Source organism: Miniopterus schreibersii, assembly GCF_964146895.1.
Source record: "Miniopterus schreibersii genome assembly, chromosome: 6".
Lineage (NCBI taxonomy): Eukaryota > Metazoa > Chordata > Mammalia > Chiroptera > Miniopteridae > Miniopterus > Miniopterus schreibersii.
The window spans coordinates 11,128,878-11,150,486 of NC_138107.1; the positions used below are offsets into that span (position 1 = coordinate 11,128,878).

Consider the following 21,609-nt stretch of genomic DNA (forward strand, 5'->3'; position numbering starts at 1 on the left):
AAAACGATCACAGTTCTTTTGTATTTATTTCCCATTTTCTTATTTCTTTTGGAAACTCCCAAGCCTTCACCATCCAACAAAGCAGTCATTAGCCACGTGTAGTTAATTAAAATGTAATAAAGTTACAAAGTCAGTTCCTCAGTCACACTAGCCACATGTCAGGAGCTCAGGGTTATCGTGGCTGCTGGCTACTGTATCAGAGGTCACAGATCTAGAACAGTTCCACCATCTGGGAAAGCTCTATTGGACAGGGCTCTTTAAACCCATCTCAGCAGAAAAGGGGCAGAGGAACTTGCTCTCACATGAGCCGGGCCGGAGGAGTGCCGGGGAGTCTGGGGCTTGGCAGGGAGGATCACAGACGGCAGCAGACAGAGCCAGAGCTAAGCCATTTTCGTGGGGAGCCTGCAGCCCTAGGCCCACGGTTGACAGCATTTCAGGCAGGGACCCTAAGTGATCAGGACAGCAGCCTCAGAGAAACCTGAAGGCTTTCACTCTGGCCCCAGGGTGGGGTCTCTGGAAACTCAAGCCTGGGAGGGTGGGGACAAGCAATGGTGAACATCCCAGCTGACTGCTGTTCCCTCCCCTCACCTGCCTGCCCTTCGGGGTGATTTTGCTCTGAAGAAGTAAAATCTGGGGAAGGTCAAGTGAGTTGGCTGAGGGATGCCAAATTGTTAGCAAGCACAGCACCACAGGAGTTCAAGACTTTATAGCTGCCGTTCACTTTGGAGCACTGGGGGAGGGAGGGGTGTAGTCTTTCCCCATCAACCCACACCCTAGAATGCAGGAAATAAATGCTCCCCCTGTGGCCAGGGCATCTCTGTGCTGATCAACCCGTCCCCATGCAATCAGCCAGGACAGGTGATGATGGCCATCCCAGCAGAAAAGCCCTTGAGGGAGAATACATACATGAGGAAACTGAGGCCCAGGGTAGCAAAGGAACCGAGTTTCCTGGCTCCCACTCTTCCCACCATGCGAGTCTGCGGCTCCCCTGGAGCTCTGCATCCCCTAGTCTGCTCAATCACCCCTCTCTGTCCAGAAGGGATGCCTACCCCCTCCTTTCCCACAGGCCCTGGCACAGGGATTTAAGGTGGAACCTGTGCCAGAGGGCAGATGAAGTGGCCTGTACAAGAGGCTGGGCTGGAGGCCAGGCAGGTTCAGCAGGTTCAGCCTCTTCCTGGAACCCAGCCTCTCTCTGAAGCTCTGAGAAGCCACCTGAAACAGGGGGTCAGCTCCCCTGGGACAGCTTGTGTAGCCCAGAAATAATGGGAGGATCCCAGGCCAAGTGACTAGTGAGGGGCGGAGGGAGCTGGCCATGGGAAGGAGAAAGGAGAGGGCTGTGGGAGGTTCCTGAGCCCTTCCCCAGGGCTCCCACAGCACCTGGGCCACTTGTCAAGTGGCAGGCTCCAGCAGCAGCTTCCGCCCATGGGCCCCTGGGTCCTAGACAGCAGTGTGGGAGGCTCACTGTGCCCTGCACAGGCCCAGACACAAGAGGACACACTCCAAGAACGTTTACTGAACCAGCAAACGAGGCAGAGAGCTGAGGGCTGGGAGATCCTACCCAGAGCAGCTGGGGTAGGGCTGGTGGTGAGGGGGCGGATGGCTCAGCAACCTCTGATTTAATCATCTACAATCACATGAGCAAAGGTCTCTCTCTGCCTGACCCTGGGGCTTGGAAGCGGTGCAAGGCCACCCCTTCCAGAGCACCTGCACATGCTGAGCATTTCCTCCCCAGGCCAACCGTGTAAGGTACGTACAATCTTCATCCTGAGGCTTAGCATGGATTTTAAAAGTTGCCCAAAGGCATGCTGTTGGTAAGAGGCACAGCTGGGGCTCACACGTGGGCATGTTATGCTTCAGAGGCCATACTTTGAACTTCTCCATTCATCTGACAAATCTGTGAGCACCACCTGTGCGTCGGGCAGGCTCCCAGGTGCTGGGAGCACAGCTGAGACAAACCCTGCACAGCCCCCTGACAGTTCTCAATGCCAGTTAGTGGAGGAGACAGATGATACAAAGAAAAAACACAACCAACCAAATAATATAACATCAAAAGGAGACAAATGCTGTGAAGAAAAATACGGTAGGATAAGGGGGTAGGGGAGGGGTGACTACACTTTTTCTGCAAAAAGCCAGACAGTAAATATTTATGGCTTTGCCAGCCACACGGTCCCTGCTGCAACCACTCAACTCCGCAAAGGCAGCCACGGGAAATATGTAAATGAGAGACGTGGCTATGTTCCAATAAAACCTCACAGTGAATTAATGGACAGTGAATTTAGGATTTGATATAATTCTCACGTGTCACAAAATGTTTTTTTGATTTTTTTTCCCAATCAACAGAAACATAAAAACCTTCCTTCCTTGTAGGCCACACAAAAACGGGTGGTGGCCCAGATTAAGCCTGTGGGCTTTCGTTAGACAACTCCTGGGACAGAGAGTGGCTGTGGTGTCTGTGTGAAAATGTACTTTATTTTTAAATTATGTTTCAGGTCATAATTTGACATCTGTATAAGGGATGTATTTTAGAGTCGAGGAGGCCTCCCCAAGGTGATGACAGCTGAGCAGAGACCGGAATGAGGCACGCAGTAAACCCTGTGCTCCCAGGGAGGGAGCAGCAGGTCCAAGGCCTGGCACTGTGCCTGGGTGGGGGGCAGGGAGGCAGAGCACGTGGGCCCAGGCCCGGTGACACCTTAAGTCTCAATGTGACAGCAAGCCTCAGGGCTCTGGCATTTACTAGCATTGTGACCTTGGGCAAGTTATTGAACTTCTCTGTGCCTCATTTCTTAACAACATGGAATAATAACAGTACCTGTCTCAGAGGGTGGTGGGACCCAGTGAGCACAAAGCTCTAAATGAATGTTAGCTCCCGGTACTAATACTAATGTCCGAATCCAGCTGGGTGAAGCAGCAATAGCTTTTGCCAAACTCACCCACGATGTCCACCACGTCGGGCCGGATGAGTGGCTCTCCGCCCGTAAGTCGGATCTTGTCCACGCCTTCTTTCACGAAGAGCCGCGCAAGGGTCAGGATCTCCTCTGTGGTCAGCAGGTCGGCCTTGGGGGTCAGTGGGACGCCCTCCTCGGGCATGCAGTACTGGCCTGCAAAGAAGGGAGGTGGAGGATGATGGCAGCACTCAGGCCCGTGACATGTCCAAGTCCCAAAGCCCCTACCAGGCCAGGGCTTTCTCCTGAACCCCAGACAGTGAGGAGAGACCTCGTCAAATCTGAGGTGGTACAGACCCAATGCCAGATTCTCTCTGGGCTTCACCCTTCTCATCTATAAAATGGTAATACTCCCTCCCCACACTGGGGGAGCTGAGGGTATGGCTTAAAGATAAGCCAGGCAGAGAGCAGAGCCTGGCTTGAGGTGGGGGATGCCAAGATGCTGAGTCCTCAGTGCTGGGCATGGCCTGCCTGGAGGGCCAGGGCCCTGGGCCCATTCCTTCTGGCATTGTTCACCCTCTCATTTCATCTGGTTTTGGCAAAGAGCTACCCTTCTGTGTGTGTGTCACGGGGTGAAAAAGGCTGGGAAGTACTCTCTGGCCTGGTAAGAGCTACTGTTCTCTATAGCTACGAGTGTTCTTATGAACAGCCTATCTCTTTCAGGTTATTGTCTGCACTGTTTGATAGGTTGGAAAACTCAGGTACTACATTTTCAGGGTCAGGTAGCAGAATGGGGTAAATGAAGTGAGCCCTGGTGGGTGAGGGGCACCACCCCCACCATCAGTTCCAGTGGTACGATCTTATCAAGGACTGGGACAAGATCCATTAGGAGGTCATTTAGCCAAATTAGTGAAGAGTCCAGAATTGGTCTTTTAAGACTGAATAGAATAGATAAGAATATCAGAGCATCAGTGCTGCATGGAGTAAGTATTGTTTGGTTAAACATTTACTATATACACACACGCATATGTACTGGGCCATGAAGTAAACACATTTGTTATTGTGAGCTACAGAGGAAGGAAGGAGGGGAGGGGAGGGGAGGGGAGGGGAGGGGAGGGGAGGGGAGGGGAGGGGAGGGGAGGGGAGGGGAGGGGAGGGGAGGGGAGGGGAGGGGAGGGGAGGGGAGGGGAGGGGAGGGGAGGGGAGGGGCCAACAAACTTTAGAAGTCCTGCAGCAGCAGATAGAGCCCCAGAGCAGTCCACCGGGATTATGAAACAAGGACTCTATCATCTTGGCCCCAGCCGACTCCTGTCATGAGACTGGGTGCCTCCCCAGCTGGCAGCGCTGGCCATGGTCCTGCTGTGGGCCTTGCATTGTACAGTGTCTAGTGTGGCCACCCAGGCATGTCCTGAACTTTGGACACTGCAGGGCAATAGGAGGGAGGAAGAAAGAACCCTGAAGAGTGAGAGACCCAGATCCAATCCCAATCCTAAACACAAAAGCAATTCCGTTCTCAAATCTAATCCCAAGTAGAACCCTGCTTCCAGGATCATAAACTCGGCATTGACCCTTACCTTGCCCTGAAACCCACCTGGCCAACATGGAAGACTAGAGGGTGGGGAAGTGAGAAAGAGAAATCGGGAGTACTGAAAGGATTCCTGGGCATGGGGAGAGATCCGCAGAGGAACAGGAGCCCGGAGAGGGCCTGAAGGACACTCACATCTGAGGTTGCACTTCTCGGTGAGGGAGATCCGCAGGTAGCTGTGGTGGCGGCCAAAGCTGTCAGTGAGGAAGGCAGAGAAGGGGGCCGCATGCTCCCTCAGGAGCTGCCTCCGACTGGACAGCTCCTGCAGAGACGGGGGGCGGGGGGGGGGGGAGGAGACTTGGATGAATGGAGCAAGGAGAGCCCACCTGGGACATAACCCCTCTCCCAGTGACCCCCCCATGTCTGAAATCTGTACAGCAGCACCCGTAACCTTTCCATCCATGTGGGTTCCACAGTCCTGGGGGAGCTGGGATTCCCCCCTCACCCGCAGGATGGCCTGAGGATAGGACCTGCCCCCAGTCCCCGACACTCAGCCCCTGGGGGTGAGGGACCTCTGCAGGTCATCGCTCCCCCTCCCTCAAAGGAAGTCTGTCCAGGAACAAACGACTCCAGTATCTCTTGGACAGGTCATTGGGAGAGAATGTGCCACTTGGCAACCATGCCAACTGGCGAGCAGGTCCAGAAAGGAGGAAGGAGGGAGCGGGTAACTGAGGGGCAGGGGTGCCATTGCTGCACCCCTGGGACTTGGTGAGCCACCTCTCCAACCAGGTCTCCATCCCTCCCCTTTGCAATGGGAGACAGAACAAGCTCCAAGCAAAATCACTAACTTTGGGTGTCACACAAGCTGCCCCCCCCCCACTATCTCCCTGTTGGCTGGGCTTCTGGGGCATCCTCACTGCCCTGGAGGACTCCACAGGCCAAGCAGCTGGGAAGGGTATAGGCACGGGGAAGGGTCCCTCACCCAGGAGGCCTGGGGGGCAAGGACAGCACACCCTGGGAGACCTGCAGGAGTGAGGCCCCCAACCCCTAGCCCCCAGGAAGGCAGAATGGAGGGGCCGAACGACCATGCAGAGGTCACTCCAGTCTTTATCCCTCACCTGACCCATTACCAGAAGGCTGGTCTGAGGCCTAAGGGGGAGGAGGTTGCTGGAGGTTTCCTGCAAGGCCCAAACCCCTGCTGCGGAGAGAAAGGAGGCAGCCAACCTCACCTTTTCCTAAGTGTGATCTAGTACGATCTCCCACCCTGAGAGCAAAACCCTGGGTCAAGTCAAGAGGCTGATGAAATAACTGCTCCAAGAAGGAACATTTGCAAACCATCTTCAAGTTCCAAAGAATGTTCTCTGATCAATTCCAACACCTACCCCATAAAGGATTATTATAACTAAGGCTTGGATGGGGTCCAAGAACACCCTCAGCAGAACTGGGATTCAAATCCAGGTCTCTGACTCCAAGTTCTAAATTCTTTCCTCTAATTGCTTAGGGTGAGTCCGAGAAGATGCACAGGGCAGTACACCTGGCGAGGAGAAGCCATTTCTTCAGAACCTTTAGAACAAAGAAAGCATGACCTTGGCAGTCATCCATGAGGCCTATGGGCAGGGCTCCAGATTGGGAGCCAAGAACCCTGGTTTCTGGGCCAGATGTGACCTGACATATGGGGAGAGCTCCCTAATTCCTCAAGGCCTGTTTTCCCAGCTGTAAAATAAAAAGAGAATAGTGGGCTGAGTAAGGGGAGGGGAGGGGCCAGGAACACACAGGATTATGATGATCTTGTAACCTAAGAGGGCAGAAGGCCTCTTGCCCTCCTGAGATCCAGGGTAACAGTTCAACTGCACCCAGGAGGGAGAGGCATTTACTTCGGTGACCTCCTCAGCCTTGGCTGTATGATACAACCATTTAGGGGAGCTTAAGAAAAAAATTTCTCTGCAGATCAACTGAATTTCATCTCTGAGCACTTGTGTTTTTCATCTCTCCAGGTGACTGCCTGATGCAGGAGATGGAAGGGATAGGAGTGAGGGGGTGTGTGGGGGGGTGCTTCCATCCTTCCCAAGTCCTCTGAGAAACCCCTACTCTCTCATGACAAGTAAGCAGCAGTCACTTCTCTGAACTGCAATCTGCTATCATCATAACAATACCTTCCTCCCTCCCCACCCCACTGCCTTTCCAATGGTAGGTAGCCTTGGAGGTGGGGCAGGGGACACCCTAGAGCCAAGAGTCCCATTGGCTACCAGAGTCCAGGAGGTCAGACACTTCGGCATCTGGATTTAGGCCAGAGTTGCACCCGCTTCTCCCTCAACAGCTAGTTGCAATTCATTAATTTGTCAGTCACCCCAGAGTCTACCTCCTAACTGGCCAAGATGCCAGGCCTGACTCTCATCTTAACCTACAGGGGAGGTGGCTGGGTGAAGGAAAAGCAAAAATAAATTCAGGAATTGGGAGCAAGTGAAAGGGCCAAGGAGTATGACTCAGCGGATATCAGGGAGCAAGCAGTGTAATGGGGCAATCAACAGTGGGATTAGGCGCTCCAATCTGGCAGAGGGAGGGGCAGCCCGATGCCCACTCTTGAGACCTGGAGTGACCTTACCTAGATTCATTCAGACTCCGCATTGCCAGTACCTGCCCCAGCCTCCTACACACATACACAGACGCGCACTCTCTCTTTCTCTCTCCCTCCCTTCCTCTCTCCCCCACTCTCTTGGATATTAACAAGCCTCATCCCTGCCTCTTTTCTCCTCCAACACTGCATGTCCTACTTCTGCTCTAGTTTTTTTCCCTTCCCTTAAATCCCCTTGAGGAAAAAGATATCAAAGGAGCCCAGGACTCAGAGGGGATGGCCACCGGGCAGGGTAGCCAGCACTGCCTCGCCCAGGAAGGGCTGGACACATCAGAAGAAGGCCCTCAGCTGCTTATATGCCCAGGGCCCCAGCCTGGACTGAGCTGCTTCCCCTGTGCGGACTCGGTATCCTGCTGTCTACACAATATGTCAGTAGCAAGTGGCAAACTGTGCCAATGAACAAATAGGCAGGTCCCTAATCCAAAGAGAAAGGTGGTGTGTGCAAAACCTGTTACATTGGGGTCATCACTCACTTCCGGGCTGGACTCTACTGTCAAAACGGGTTGGCCTGGTACCATGGTTACAACTCCGCTTGCACAGCAGGGTCGCCTGGAGAGCGCTAAGTGCTGAGGCCAGAGCCCCAGCAAAGACTCTGACTCAGCTGCTCTGGGATGGGGCCCCAGCTTTGGGTTTTCACCTGTCTGAAGTGCTTCAGCTTCCTACTCTGCAGCAGGGCTGAGAACCCCTGGCCCAGCCACGTCAGGATAAGGTGCTGTTTTACTCCGGGGTAGTAGCTGAGGTTCTGGGTGCAGGCTTTGGGAGTAGGCAAACCTGAATTCCAAGCTTGGCTCTGTTACTAACTAGCTGAAGCACTAAATTCTTTAAGCTACAGTTTCCTCATCCATAAAGTGTGAATAATATTTCTACCTAACTTGATGAGAGGTGTTCTGGGCACAGAGTAGGCATCAAATATGTGATTCCTGCCATTCTCTTAAAATAACTCCTACTTACACGTAGTCGTCAAACAGGCTTGTTCATGAGGAGCCCTAGCTGTGTGCTGTGACTATCTTCCCACTCTTCTCAGCCCACGCACAGCCAGTCCTGAAGGCCCTGGCCTTCCCACCCACAGCTGGGATTTCCGACCTGCCGCCACACCTTCCAGAGCAGGAAGTGGGGTCTGAGCCCCTCCAGGACCACCGATACTAGTGCCAGTAACGAGGTACTCAGTAGCCACCACACACTACAGGTTACCTCTTGTCTCCCTGTCCAGTGCAGACTGGGACGGAGTGGGGTGGGGAAGGGTGGTACACAGGAGTTAAGTGCCTTCCCTGGCTATTAGTCACTAACCTCAAGCATTTGATTTTGACAGTAAAGGTAAGCCCCTGAAAAGCTCTGAAGTGTACACACAGCAGCAGGGTTATTCACGACAAAAAGCACCTCATCCCCACCCTAAGTCTGAGGTTGTCACATCTATGGCTCCCTGGCAAGGAGTGTCACACTTTACCAAAGTAAAGCTTTTAAAGAGCTGGCAGGCTGGCAATCAAGATACCCTGTTTTCCCTCCGTCTTCTTTCCCTCCATGTGTCCCTGCCCCAGACCAGGCCCTGCTCTCCTCTCCTACCTTCTCCTATACCCGGTTCCTTCCTCCATAAGTCCTCTCTAAAATCTTGTCTTTCTAGTCACTTGCACAGCTGAGTGCCTTGGCCTTGCAGAGTCCCTCTCTCCCCTGCCCTGGCAGCAGGCCTAGGACCTGAGGCCAGCCCTCTGTTGCCCAAAACCTGCATGGAGCCTGAGAGGGAGAAAGAGGGGTGCAGTGCTTCTGGAGTGGGGTAAGCCCTGCAGAGAAGACTGTTGGGCCTCCCCAATCACAATGGCAGGGAGCTATCTCTCCCCTTCTCACCTCCTCACTTAGCCACACACCACCACTTTCCCTTTCTACTTGTAGAAGCTGTTCAACCTGTCCTTGGACCAAACCCATGGCCTCCTTTCTGCTATCCCCACAGCCTGCACCCAAGCCACACCTCACATCTCTCTCACACCCACACCCCGACACGTAGAATGTTATCTGCCCAGTGATTTTCCCCTCTCTCCAAGCAATGCCCCCATCCCAAACCAGTGGGCCAAGGCCCTAGGGAGAGTATGGGAAAAGGTACCCTGCAGGAAGGGAAGGGGCACAGGGGTCCCAGGTGCTCCCACCCCTGCTCTTGCCAACTAGCAAGCTCTGGGGATAGGCTGAACACATATGCATCTCCAGACTTGTCTCACCTCTGAGAGCCTCTTCAAGACATTCTGTGCCCTCCCCCCACTGTGTAAAGATGGGCTGGTTCAACCCTCTGGTTTTAAAGACCTGAAGAGGGAAGGAGTGGCAGCCCAGGAGCCAGGTAAAACTGGAAGCCGAGCAAGTGTGAAAAGTTGGGGCTCCCTTTCCTGTGCTCTGTCTGCTATTCATGCTCCCTCACTAGTTGGGTTTCAAACAGCCAAAAATATCTGCTGACTCCACTGCCTGCAGATCACCGTGTTAAGCACTGTGGGGAAATTCTAAGAAAGGTGGGAGAGCATCCAGCACTCAAGGAACAAGCTGTCTGCTGAGGACAACTCTAGAGAGGAATGACCACGATGGGAGGTCTGTGATCAAACAGTTGACAGAACGACTATCTTGAGTGTCCAGATGGGAGGGGACTAATGGGACACAGCATGGGGCAATGGCAGCAAAGATAATAATTACAACAAATATACATTTACCATAGCACTTACAGGAGCCAGGCTCTGTTCTAAGTCTGCATGTGCATATACATTAACTCCTCTCATCCCTATAACCACCTGATGGAGTAGACATCACTGTTCCCACTTCACAGATGGGACGACTGAGGCACTGAGAGTTGAAGTCCACACAGCTAGGAAGAGGCAGGGCTGGGAATCAGATCCAGGCATTCTGTTCCAGAGTCCATGCCCTTACCTGCCAATTATAGCTCCCCTCCCAGTGTAAAGGAAAGGGTAGGGGGCAGCCTCTTCCCTGCTCTCCCCACGGGCACCAGAGTTTGAGTTCCTGCCCCTTTGCAGCCCTGTGACTCCGGGGAAGTTCACATCAATAAGCCCGCACACCTGAAGCGCTTCTCAGGTTTACAGCCTCTCCTTTATGATTTACCGTGAGGACCACAGCACTCAGCACAGGTCCTCTCACGAAAGGCACAAAATGAATTAGGGGCAGGGGGGAGAAGAAACTCCCCTTTTCCTGAACTGTTTAAAGATCTCCAAGCAATCTTTACTTTCCTATCTTTCCCTCGGTGGGGTGCAGAGGTCAAGGATACTGAAAAACGTCTCCACTTCCCAGCAGCTGGGCCTGCTGATCTGAGGCTCCCCTCACTAAGCAGTGGGGGGGGGGGGCAGGGCAGGATGTGATGAACCCCAGGATATGAAGCCTTGTGCTGCGAGATGGGAAGAGAATGACCAGATGGGTCTAGAAATAAGGTTTCACCAAATAAAAAGAGATGCTTCTCCCCAAATTATTCTCTGACCACATGCACAAAAGAAAAACAAACTTCAAACTTATTAGGACATGAATCACTCTGAGGGGTGCTGTCAGGGGTTGGGGGGGAGGGAATCCCAATCCTGCAGAGCTGGTTCCTACCCCGAAGAGCCGGGTCCTGCTCCTGCTGCTCTACAAGGAGGCTGAACCCGCCCAAGAGACATGAAGATGAAACAGAAAGTCAGAGCCCTGTGACTACTGATGTGACACCTGAGTACCGGTGGCACCAAGGTGACATTTTTAGTGTCATGCTTTACAGCGGGGTGTCACAAGAACCCCTGGTTATACACAAAGTCCCCTGGGGGGACAGGGAGGAAAATGCTGAAGGGAGAGGCTGAGTGTGAGGCGGGGCTGAGCGGGGCGCTAACACCTCATGGGACCCAGAGCCGCCCCCCCCCCCCCCCCCCCCGGCCGGCCCCCGTCTCCAGCGGCGCTAGGACCCGGCGCAGGTGCCGGGCTGGGCGGGCGGGGGGCTTTTCACCCAGACCCCCGGGCGCCCCTCCCCCACCCGGCTGGAGTATCCGGACACTGGGCAGCCGGTCTACCTAGAGGACATCATTCCACCCCTCTCCCCGCCCCCGGGAGCGGCGGCCTCAGCCCTGGGGTGCTCTCCGGACATAAGGGGCAGGCTGCCAGCCACCCCCGCCCCCTCTCCCGGGGAAGGTGTGGGTTCGGGCGAGCTCACCTCCGCGGCGGACTGGGAGGGCTGTCCAGGTCGGGGCTGCGTCACCGGAGCCCCTGAGCTGCAGCTCCGGACACTGGCCCTCAGGACCCGCCGCAGCATCCCGGGCACGGGCCGCGCCGCCATGAAGCCTGCCGGCCAGGGCGAGCCTCCCCCGAGTAGCGGGCTTCAGGAGCACTCCAGCCCGGGACGCGCAGCCCTGGGTCATCCCGGCAGGGGCGGGCGGGGCGGAGCCAGCGCAGCCAATCGGCGAGGGTTCCGAGTTGCGCAGCCAATCGACGGTGGCCCAGAGCCGCGCAGCCTTCTGGGAGTTGTAGTCCATCCCCTCCGCTCTCGTCCTAGGCCCCGTAAGGCGCTCTAGGGCTTGGAAAGTGCAAGTTCAAACTCAGAGGAGGTCCCAGTTCTTTTCCTACAGGCTTCTCTGCCTGCTCTGGTCCCGTGCTTAGATCCTGGTGTGACTGACACAAAGTGCTGTAGGCAGAGCAGGACTAGAGTCAGGTGAATAAAGCATTGCTTTAGGGCACAACATTTCAGAGGGTGCCAAAAAGCAGGTTATCAAGATAAATAATATTTTAATGCGATATTTTGAAAAGTCAGAATCAATGCAAAAAAAACCCACAAGGAACAAAATATTAACATTTTATATAAAAACATGGTCGGACCCTGCACGTTTGTGACTCATCTCACTCCCTTCACAGTAGTCTAAGCCTTGGTTGTGGGATGGTCAGCTGCCTCTTTCAAGATACACTTCTCCAGCTGTGCTCCCAAAGAACATTCACAATCTTGGCATCTCTGTTTAAAAAAGGAGTATGTGGGAAGAAGTCATAGAATGAGTGGATATCATTTTTGTTATGCTTCCTACACACCAAGCTCCATGCTAGGCATCATTTAATACTTACAATAATCCTGCAATTTAATAGGACATCAATCTTGCAGCTGAGGAAATTGACATTTGGAGAAGTTAAGTAATTTTCCCAAAGTTGCATATTTGATCGGGGGCAAAACTGGGATTTAAACCCAAGACAATCTGATTCCTGAAGTCAAAATTTAGTGTGTGTTAGGAAAGGTGGGTGGGTCTCTCCTTCTCACTCTCAGAAACAAAGACCTATAGTCTTCGAAGATTTTTGGATGGTATTTCACACTCAGTAATGAACCTATGTACTAAGAATCATGTTACTCAAATCAGCCTATCTGTTGCATCCAAAATTCTATCACTGGAATTGCAAGACTCAGACCTTGACTGGAGCATGCTAGCTGCCAAGTGCATATTAGGAAATGGGGATAGAGTTCCATGTCTTGAAGAATTAACAGACTAGTGGAGAAGAAACGGTAACTGATTGTCCTCTGTATAACTGATCAGTACACAGGCAGCAAGATGGTCAGAAAAGATGAAATGATTTTAGCTTAGATTCAAGCTTTCTTATGATGTTATGAGGGTGTGTCTGGGAATGTTTGAAACTAGTGGGGCCTGACAGAAATCTGCTTGCAAAGAGCTTGATAACTACTGAGGACTGTTCAAAGCTCAGTCCACGGCTAAGTTTGATGTCTGGATTTGTCAGGAGAACTGAGTGTGGGGGTCAAGAGAACAAAAGCCATATTTTTTCAGATAAGAAGTCATAGGACATAATGAACTTGGTCCAGTATCAAGTCCTTAGAATTTAGAGGGAACAGAGATTCTGAGTCTATGTGTTGGGCCTTAATCAGCTCTGTCCTGAGCTGTTTAAGTTTTGTATTCCTGCTGTAACAAGTTGCCACAAATTGGTGGCTTAAAAAAAATTATCCTCTTACAATTCTAGAGGTCAGAGTCTAAAATGAGTTGTACTGGACTAAACTCATGATGTTGGCAGGTGTGCTCCCTCCTGAGGCTCTGGAGAGAATCTGCCTTCTTTGCCTTTTGCAGCATCCAGAGCTGCATTTCTCGGCTCAATGTTCCTTTTTTTTTTTTTATCTTCAAAGACAGCAGTGTAGCATCTTCTCTCTGTGACTGCTTCTATCCCATGGCCTGCTTCTCTTCTGTCTTAATTCTCCTTCTGCCTCCTTCTTATAGGGCTATTTGTCCTTGAATTTAGAGACCACCTGGATAATCCAGGCACCCCTGTCTCTGGTGTCCAGATGGATCTGGCCAGTAGGAGGCACAGACAGAATATCAGAGAGCAGAAGGAGAGAGAGATCAGAGTATTTATTTCTCCTGCTCCCTGCCTGTTTTGATGTGGTTCTGCCAATGACTGTGCCCTTCTAGAACTATAGCTTGTGTCACACAGCTCCTCTGCAATGAGCCCAGCTCTTACCAGGTCCAGGAACACCATTTCTAACCCTTGTCCCTTTGGGCTGGGGTGGGGTTGTCTTTCCTCTGTTGATAGCCATGGATGCCTCAACATCTCTGTTGGCCACTTTAACCCTGCCCACGCCTCAAAAATGGTCTCTTCAGTAAAATATCCCTTCAAAAATCCCAGATGAGAATTCTGTCTGCTTCTTGCTGGTTCCATGACTGATTCAGGACCCAATGACTTCTCCCTCCCATAATCTCCTAAATTCACCTTTGTTAAAACAGTGCCAATTTCAACAGTGACAGATTATTTATTTATTTACTTATAAGCCCTTTGAGGGCAGTTTCAAATCTAAACCACTTGCAATCATAGCACATAAAGCGGTGCTTGATACACAGTAAGCTCCCAATAGGTGTGCATTAAATGGTTCGTTCTGTATCTTTTACTTGCCTTTCTAGTCAGGTGGCTGTATCAGTCAGGCTGAGATAGATTGTGCTGTTATAACAAACAACCCCAACATCTCAATGGCTGAAACCCACACATGTTGTTTTCCACTTGTGTTACATGTCCAGCAAGGGTTAGCTGGGGATGGTTCCCCACCAGTGTTGTCCTTGCCCTGGGCCCCAGGCTGATGAAACATTGACGATTACCAAGAGGGAAAGGCCACAGCAAAGAGCAAACTGGCCCCTCGAGTGTCCTCCTGGAAATGCCACACATCACTCTGCTCAATGCAAGTAGCGTGGCTACATCTAATTTCAAAAGGAAGTGAGGTTTAGCCCTCCCACAAAGAGGGGAAGCCGATGTTAGGAATAATCCCCTTGTGCTTTTCCAGGCTTTTCCATTCCTCTGGACAACTCTTCCCTTTAGTCATCCCTGTCGCTCCCCTTGCACACTGAAATTAGCCATGGTGCCCTTTCCTGTCTCCACATGTCAGCCTTACTCCCAGAGCCAGAAGTGCTGGCTTCAGCACTCTCTCATTAAGAGTCTGCCATCAGCAAAATTAAGAGGTGAGTTTGTTTAATTTAGTGGTTCTCCAAGCGTTCGTTTCCGAGGTCAACTAGTTTCATTAAAGCACTAAGATACGATCTGCCTTCTCACGCTCCCACGGCCACACAGAGGTATTTTTCACAGGTTATCCAGCTGCGATTTCACAACAGGTTGATTGCAAAAGCAGTTATGACAATCCAACTGCCTTCTACTAAGCCTGGCATTAGGGAGATTTGCAAAAATACACCACAGTGCCACTTTTCTATTTTTTGGAAAACAGTTATTTTAATAAGTGTTACTGTGTTAACGTGTAATAGGTATTAACTTTGCTGTTTTTAAATAAGTTAAATATTTTTTAAAATTTTCAGTTTTAATTGCTAATATGGTAACTATAAGCGAAATAAATTGATACAGTAAATAGACGTTGAATAAACATAACACATGAGCAAAAGCTCTTTGGGGTCTTTAATGCTTTTTGAGAGTATAAAGTGTTCCTGACAAAAAGTTTGAAAGTTGCTGCCTTAATATATACTACTTCATCTTCTGGAGGCCCAGAGGCAGCTTAATAGTGCTTTGTAGTTGCTCTCTGCTCACATCACTCTCCCCAAACCACTGAAAATAAAATGAACTCATACTAGCCCTCTTATTTCCCTGGGCTCCTGAAGTGGGCTACCTGCTTAGTGAGGGGATAGTGGTGGGCTGATGGCTTCTGAGGTCCCCCTAGCAGACCGAGTTCAGTGCAGGAGCCCCGCACTGGGGTCAACCCCACGCTTCACGTCTGACCGCTGCCATTCAGTCACCGGTTTAGGTTTCTTGTTAGTTGGAAATCATAAATGGGCCTTCAGCTTTGTTGGGATAATTAAATCATATAATGTGTAAGCAGGTGCTCTGTTGATTTATGATATTGTTTGGGAGCGGGGAGTGCCTTCCTAGAGTCACTGAAGCTATCTTTTTCCCCACATGAAAGAGATTATAGAGATTGATTTCTTCAGGCCCATTAAGCCTCTGGTAGAGCTTCATTAGAATTAGGGATAAGGGATTTGTGAGCCCATTATTAACCATGACTACTCCAATCAAATTAGTTTAACAGTTTTCCAAGAATAAGTAGCCAAGAAACATAAAGGGAAACAGGGTAGGTATAAAAACGAGTTGGAAAGATTAAGAAGGAACAGGGATTGTCAACAAGGATGGGCCCCAGGAGGGCCCCGCTACCAGGGAGCCCTGAGGTCCTTGGTATCTGGGAGAAGAGGAGGGTGTGGGGGGGCACTGAGAATCTTCTTCCAAGACCTTCCCAGATCTTTGGCAGACCAACCCTGAACTATTTTTCCTTCCAATCTCCTTCTGAGTATATGGTGGTTTTAAACAGGTTCTTGAATTATGAAGTATTCCTCACTTCACAAGGTGGAACCTTACGTGTGGGCTAAACCTAGGAATTCTAATGAATGGAATGTGACAAAAGTGATGGTATCAGACTTCTGAAGCTAGTCAACAAAAGACAATGCAGCTTTCTCCTTGCTCTTTCTTGACTCACTCACTCTGGGAGGAGCCAGTTGCCATGTTGGGAGCAGCTCTTTGGAGAGGCCTACATGTCCAGGAGCTGAAACCTCCTGCCTACAGCCAGTGAGCAACCGAGGCTGCCAGCCACAGCCATGTTAGTGAGCCATTTGGATGCAGATCCTTCAGCCCAGTCTAAACTTCAAACACCTGCAATCTCGTGGGATACCCAAGCCAGAACCACCCAGCGGGCCACTGCCAGGTTTCCGACCCTTAGAAACTGTGAGATAACGAATGCTTGTTGTTTTAAGCCACTGCACTTGGGGTAACTTGTTCCACAGCAGTGTTACTGGACTAAAGGGGTCCATTAGCCTTGTGCACATCAAAGCCCAATCAAATGCAAACAGGAGCATGCAAATGGGAGCTTGCAGCCAAGAAAGTAAGGGTTTATTAAGTGAGGAAATGGTGCCATGCCAAGAGTCACAAGTGAGCTACTGCTCAAAGACCTGGCTCACCGATGGCTTCCAGGAGATGGGTTATATAGGGGAGAAGTCATTAATCATGGTGATTAAAGGAGTTAGGGTCATGGTCTATACTGATTGGCCAGGGCTAGGATAGGGGGTAGTGGAGCATTGCACCCTGTCCTGATGTCAGCCATGGCATCACTTCCCCTGGTTTGTTCTGCTTTCCTGGGTCTGAAGTTGAAGCACAATGGAGGCCTAAATGTTATCTTTAGTTTAATTGAAAACTCAGTCTCTATGGTCAATAGATCTGAGGCTTTGTTCCTAAATTTGTTTAATGTTGACCAGGCCCTCATTGTCCCAGGGTCTCAGTGATTAAGGGAGTAGAGGTGTAAGGGTGCAGGAGACAGGTGAGTCAGGGTGCTTGATGAGGCCAGTTTGAATCAGAAGGAAAGAAAGAAGAAAAGGTATTAGAGAAATAAAATTTCTGCACAGTTACATTAATACAGTGTGTGAATTCCTCCTTTGAATTACTATTTCTTTAAAGGTATTACCCATCCCCATTATAGGAAAGAGATGCCCTTTGCTATGTGTGTTGGTGGTGTTCTGGGTTGACTGTCCCTTATCTGCCCCGCCCTTGCCTGGATCCTGTTCCACCTGTCTTTGTCCGGCCCTGTGCTCTAAGAGGTTGACTCCATGGACTCCCTTGCTCTCAGGCTTCCATTGGTTTCCATCCATCAAAAGCACTGGCAGGGGAACAGCGGGCAGGAGAGAAAGTGGCGTGGATATCTACCCCTCCAGCTCTGCTTTCCTTCCCACTGGGCAAGAGATGATATTACATGTGACTTTATTTTACTCCTACCTGCAGAGCTGCAGTTCAACATGTTAAAACCCACCCACTCGGGAAAAAAACAACTCACTTTTGGTCCTTTCTTGAATGGAAAATAGCATCTACTTCTAAGACAATCAAATCCACATACTCATCCCTGATTTCTCTGCAGGCAAATTAAAATTACTCTCTCTGGATCATGTGATTGCTGTTGTTAAACTGAGTTGGGGTAGTTATTTGGGTGGAGATATGAAACAAGGGATATCAAAGGCTGACATTTCTGGAAATATGCCAGCTCTTCCTGCTTGTTTGAGAATTGACCCCACCAAGAATACCACGTGACGTGTTTCCCTCCCGGAGCAGCCAGGGAGGGGCAAACCTCTTTAAATAAGGCAGATAATGAGTCAGAAAGAGCCCAACCTTGGCAGCTTCGAGATCTGACTGCCAGTCCTCACTTGCCCCAAGTTCACTCCCTATCCTTGGGCAAATATCTTCACTTCTCTGGTTTCCTCACAGGTCAAAGGGATACTTGCCTGTCTTATCTACTTCATAGGATGATGGTTGTGAAAAATGAATTAAATAGCATTTTGTTGTATTATTAAAATATAAAAGTAGGCACAAAGAAGTTAAGTAACTAGAGAAGAACATACAGCTAGTTAAGTGGTGAAGCTGGGATTTGAACCCAGAAAGTCTGACTCTAGGATCCATTCTCTTAAGCATTGTCCTTGACCCTGACCACCCCCTTACATAGTCTTTTCAGTAAATTCTCCTTGAGTAACCCTTTAGATCTCTCATTCTTTCCTGCTAGAATTCTGTACTATAGCCTATTACCTTTCACAATCTTACCTACTATTCAAAAGGGGCAGGGAGATACTCAAAGAACTAATTTCGACTTAAAAGAACTTTATATTTTATATAAAAGTCAAATTCTAGGTAAAGGAACTCAATTATAAATGAAAATCAGAACACTCCCTATGTCTTCTCTAAAGAATGTTATGGGTGTGTGAATGGGAACACAGGTCTAAAATCTCTTATCTAAAGACAGAGGAGCCGAATAGATTTTAGAATTTTGAAATGTTTTGGAATTTTGACAAGCCATGTACTGTATAATCATATACTTTGTATGTGTATGTAAAAACATGTGAATCTATAACATAATGCAGAGTCTAGGGAAGCCTTTGGTAATCAAACAATTTTTCTGCAAGGAAATGTAAACATATTCACACTAAGTGGGCTAGATAACGGTTATAAATAGTTCACGCCAATAGGTCACATTTTGCTGACCAAGGAAGTATGGAGAAACCCAGTTTTCAGATGTCGTTTGGAATTTGGAGTTACAGATAAAGGATTGTGGACGTGCAGAATCGGGCCAAGGACAATCAAAATAAACTTGAACTTTCATCAGAGAGAAGACTGGTTCTGATCACCTCCTCAGGGAAGGAGATGCAGTCCTAGAGCTCTGTGCCCTCCCCAGGTCAAGATCACAGAGATTCTTTGTTTCCCTTGAGGTCTGGTAGACTGGGCAGACCATATGCTATGAAACACTGACCCTAAGAGAGAAATCAAGGTTTTTGCTTTTTGGAGTGGGGGTAGTTTCCGTTTGCACCTCCAGGCCTCTTCTCTGGAAGGCAGACCTGCAGGGATGACCCTCACCTTCTGGTTTCTGACTGGGTTTGTCCAGTGGGGATCCCTGGCAGGTGGTCAGAGGGGGAGAAGAGCGGTGTCCAGGTGACAGTCCCTCACTCAGCTCCTTCCCGAGTGGCCACCTGGGATGGCCGTGTCCTTCAATGGCCGTCACAGCTTCTGTCAAGGTACTTCTCCCCAAGTGGCTCTCGCTCCTCCCTGGTGTCTATTATCTGTTCCCCTGTCCTTGCTCCTTCAGGCCTAGGAGTGGTTACCAGCACCCCCACCCCCAGCCCACATCTTTATAAATACGACTTTATTGAACTCTCCCAATTTGAGTGGACCCTCTGGGTCCTCACAAGACATTGCTTGGTACAAAGCCAAGATTAATTAAAAAGTGATAACAATTGAACCAACCTGGGCCTAAGAGTTAAAGTGACTTAAATATTGCTTTCGAACAGTAATTTAATAGACAGTTAATATGAAACCAGTATCATTTTAAGAACCATTTATTTATTAAAGACAAATAAGGATAATAATTTCATAGGTGAGCAGGAAGAGGGCTTCCGGGAGCTGGAGAGTTAAAGGAGAGGAGAGTGCCCTTGGGCAGTGAGCGGTACCATCTGAGTCATGGGTGTGAGAGTTTGATAAAAACAAAAATGTTTATCTCCAATTCTAACCACAGACCTGTCACAATCTTCCACTCCATTTCCCAAACAAGTCCACAGCTACCTTCCTAAGTGCCTGTGATTCTGCCTTCCCTTTCCCAGTGTTTGAGACGCCATAGAGGGGGCTGGGGATCAGGCAAAAATATCAAAGGTGAGGTCATCAAGGCAGAACCAAGAGCATAGGCGTCCAGTTGTTTAGCTCCCTCCCCAGGGGCACCGCAGGGCTCGCTCTCCCTGCGAGCCTGCCCTAGTCCCCCGGCTCTGTCGTTCGGTGCATTCAGAGGGCATGTGGGCGCCCGCACAATTCTGCCTCTACAGCACCACGGAAGGGAGGCCCAGCTGCGCAAGAGGAGACTGTTGAAGGGACTTACCGCTCAACCAAGGTTTAGCTCAACTTTAAGCACTGCCAGCCTCTTCCAGCCCTCTCTGCTTTGTTCTTTCCCAGTCACACCCCGTTTTTCTTCTTCCCTTGACCTTTGGGGAAAGAGATGAGAGCGGAGAGGGCCGGCTCCTCTTACTTCCATGCTTGCCTCAAGACTGTGCTTGTCACAGTCCCCCAGTCAGCCATTTCTGGGCTGGGTCTAAGGGTCATTGCTTCTCCCCCAGCTCCTAACACAGGATGCATGATCAGTAAATGCTGAGAAACTATGACAGCACAGGTGCATGCAAGAAAAGGAAGGTCAAGTCACCGGGCCCTCTATTTTCGTATACCGTGTATAGAGCTCAGTCAAGAAGAGCAAAAATGCGGTCGGGTGGCCTAGCGAGGGGTTGGCCCTGTTCCTGCCCCCTCTTCTGCAACAAAAGCATTATGATGACAGCTACACTTCTGCCTACTCCTGTTTCTAATTCTGGCATCCATTTCAAGGAGAGAACGTGGGGCTGGGAAGAGTTTTTATCTGCAACTCAGTTGGACCTCTCCAAACTCTGCAGGGATTAGTCTCCTGCTGGCACACTGAATTTCTCATCAAATCTGTTGCGCTAAAAGCCGCTTTCTTACACCTGCCTTGAATTACATGCCCGCCTATTATTTTGGCCATGTGACTTGCTGAAGGGATCAGGAGGGGTTGGCGTGGCTGACACAGGGCTCACGCCCCACCCCGCACTCGGTGGACCCTCCAAGTGTTCACAGCAGCGGTGGGTTTCAGCTCTGCCTGGAGCCCGAGGCTTTCCTCCTGTTCCCACAGGAACTCTCTTGGCAAGTGTGAGGAGGTGAGCGCTGGTGGGCAGGAGGCCTCAAGCGGCGACCCTCAACCAACAAGGCCCGAGAGTCAGTGGATATATGTCCAGGGGGACCATTCTGAGGCCTGGTTCACACAGCTCCTTGGGGAGGCCCAGAAGGGAGAAGCGGCATGACACCCAGTTGTTTTGCCCATTAGGGCTACCTCCACTGTCTCTTCCCTACCCTGCCCCCTTACCCTACTGCACTTGTACTTCCAAGATTCGCCTCCTGCATCCAGGTACTCATCCAGAGTCTGTTTTTGGAGAAATCTAAACTGAGATAGTTGGAAAGTAAAAAAGCCATCTGTAGTTGCTCTCTCCTCCCCCTGCTTACCTCATGTACTCTCCCACCCCAGTGGAAGCCGGCCTCTGTCCCTGCCGCTTTGAAACTCTAGCGATTCTGTCCTATCATGCTTGACTTCTCAGTATCAGTTGATTGGCCATTTCCTCCTGGGAGGATGCTCCTCTCTTGGCTTCTAGACGGACCTCTCTCCTATTTTTCTTACCTCTGAGCTTTCTGTTACGGTCTCCTTCAAACATGGCCTTTTGTCACTTCCCCCTTAAACACCCACACCCCCCAAAGCTCCTCCTTAGCTCTCTTCTAGTCTCATTCCTCACACTTGCTGGGAGGTCCCACCAATTTCAGTGGCTTCCATTTATGAAATGCCAGGGATGCCCAATCTATGTCTCCTGCCCAGGCTTCTGTGTTGAGTACCCCCCCACACACACACTCCTATGCAAACCTGCCTCCTGGGTGGAAGCTCTGGAATGTTCCATGGATCCCCACTAAGCATGCCTCCAACTGAATTCTGTGTGATAGTACGTTCACCCCCTACCCAAGAAATTCAGCAGGGAATAGAAGAGAGGCAGGAACAC

The 21,609-nt window shown here is 50.4% G+C and overlaps 1 protein-coding gene across 3 annotated transcripts in view; it reads right to left on the reverse strand.

Annotated features, from left to right (window-relative positions):
* Positions 1-11,406, reverse strand: part of MOCS1 (molybdenum cofactor synthesis 1) — a 40,085-nt gene extending 28,679 nt beyond the window's left edge. For all 3 annotated transcript variants that reach the window (XM_081141035.1, XM_081141034.1, XM_081141036.1), the window contains exons 1-3: positions 11,190-11,406; positions 4,603-4,729; positions 2,931-3,098 (exon numbers count right to left, since the gene is read on the reverse strand). In XM_081141035.1, coding sequence (XP_080997161.1) covers positions 2,931-3,098; positions 4,603-4,729; positions 11,190-11,312 — 418 coding nt within the window. In that variant the 5' untranslated portion in view covers positions 11,313-11,406. The remainder of the gene's footprint in view (positions 1-2,930; positions 3,099-4,602; positions 4,730-11,189) is intronic.
* Between the last annotated feature and the right edge of the window lie 10,203 nt (positions 11,407-21,609).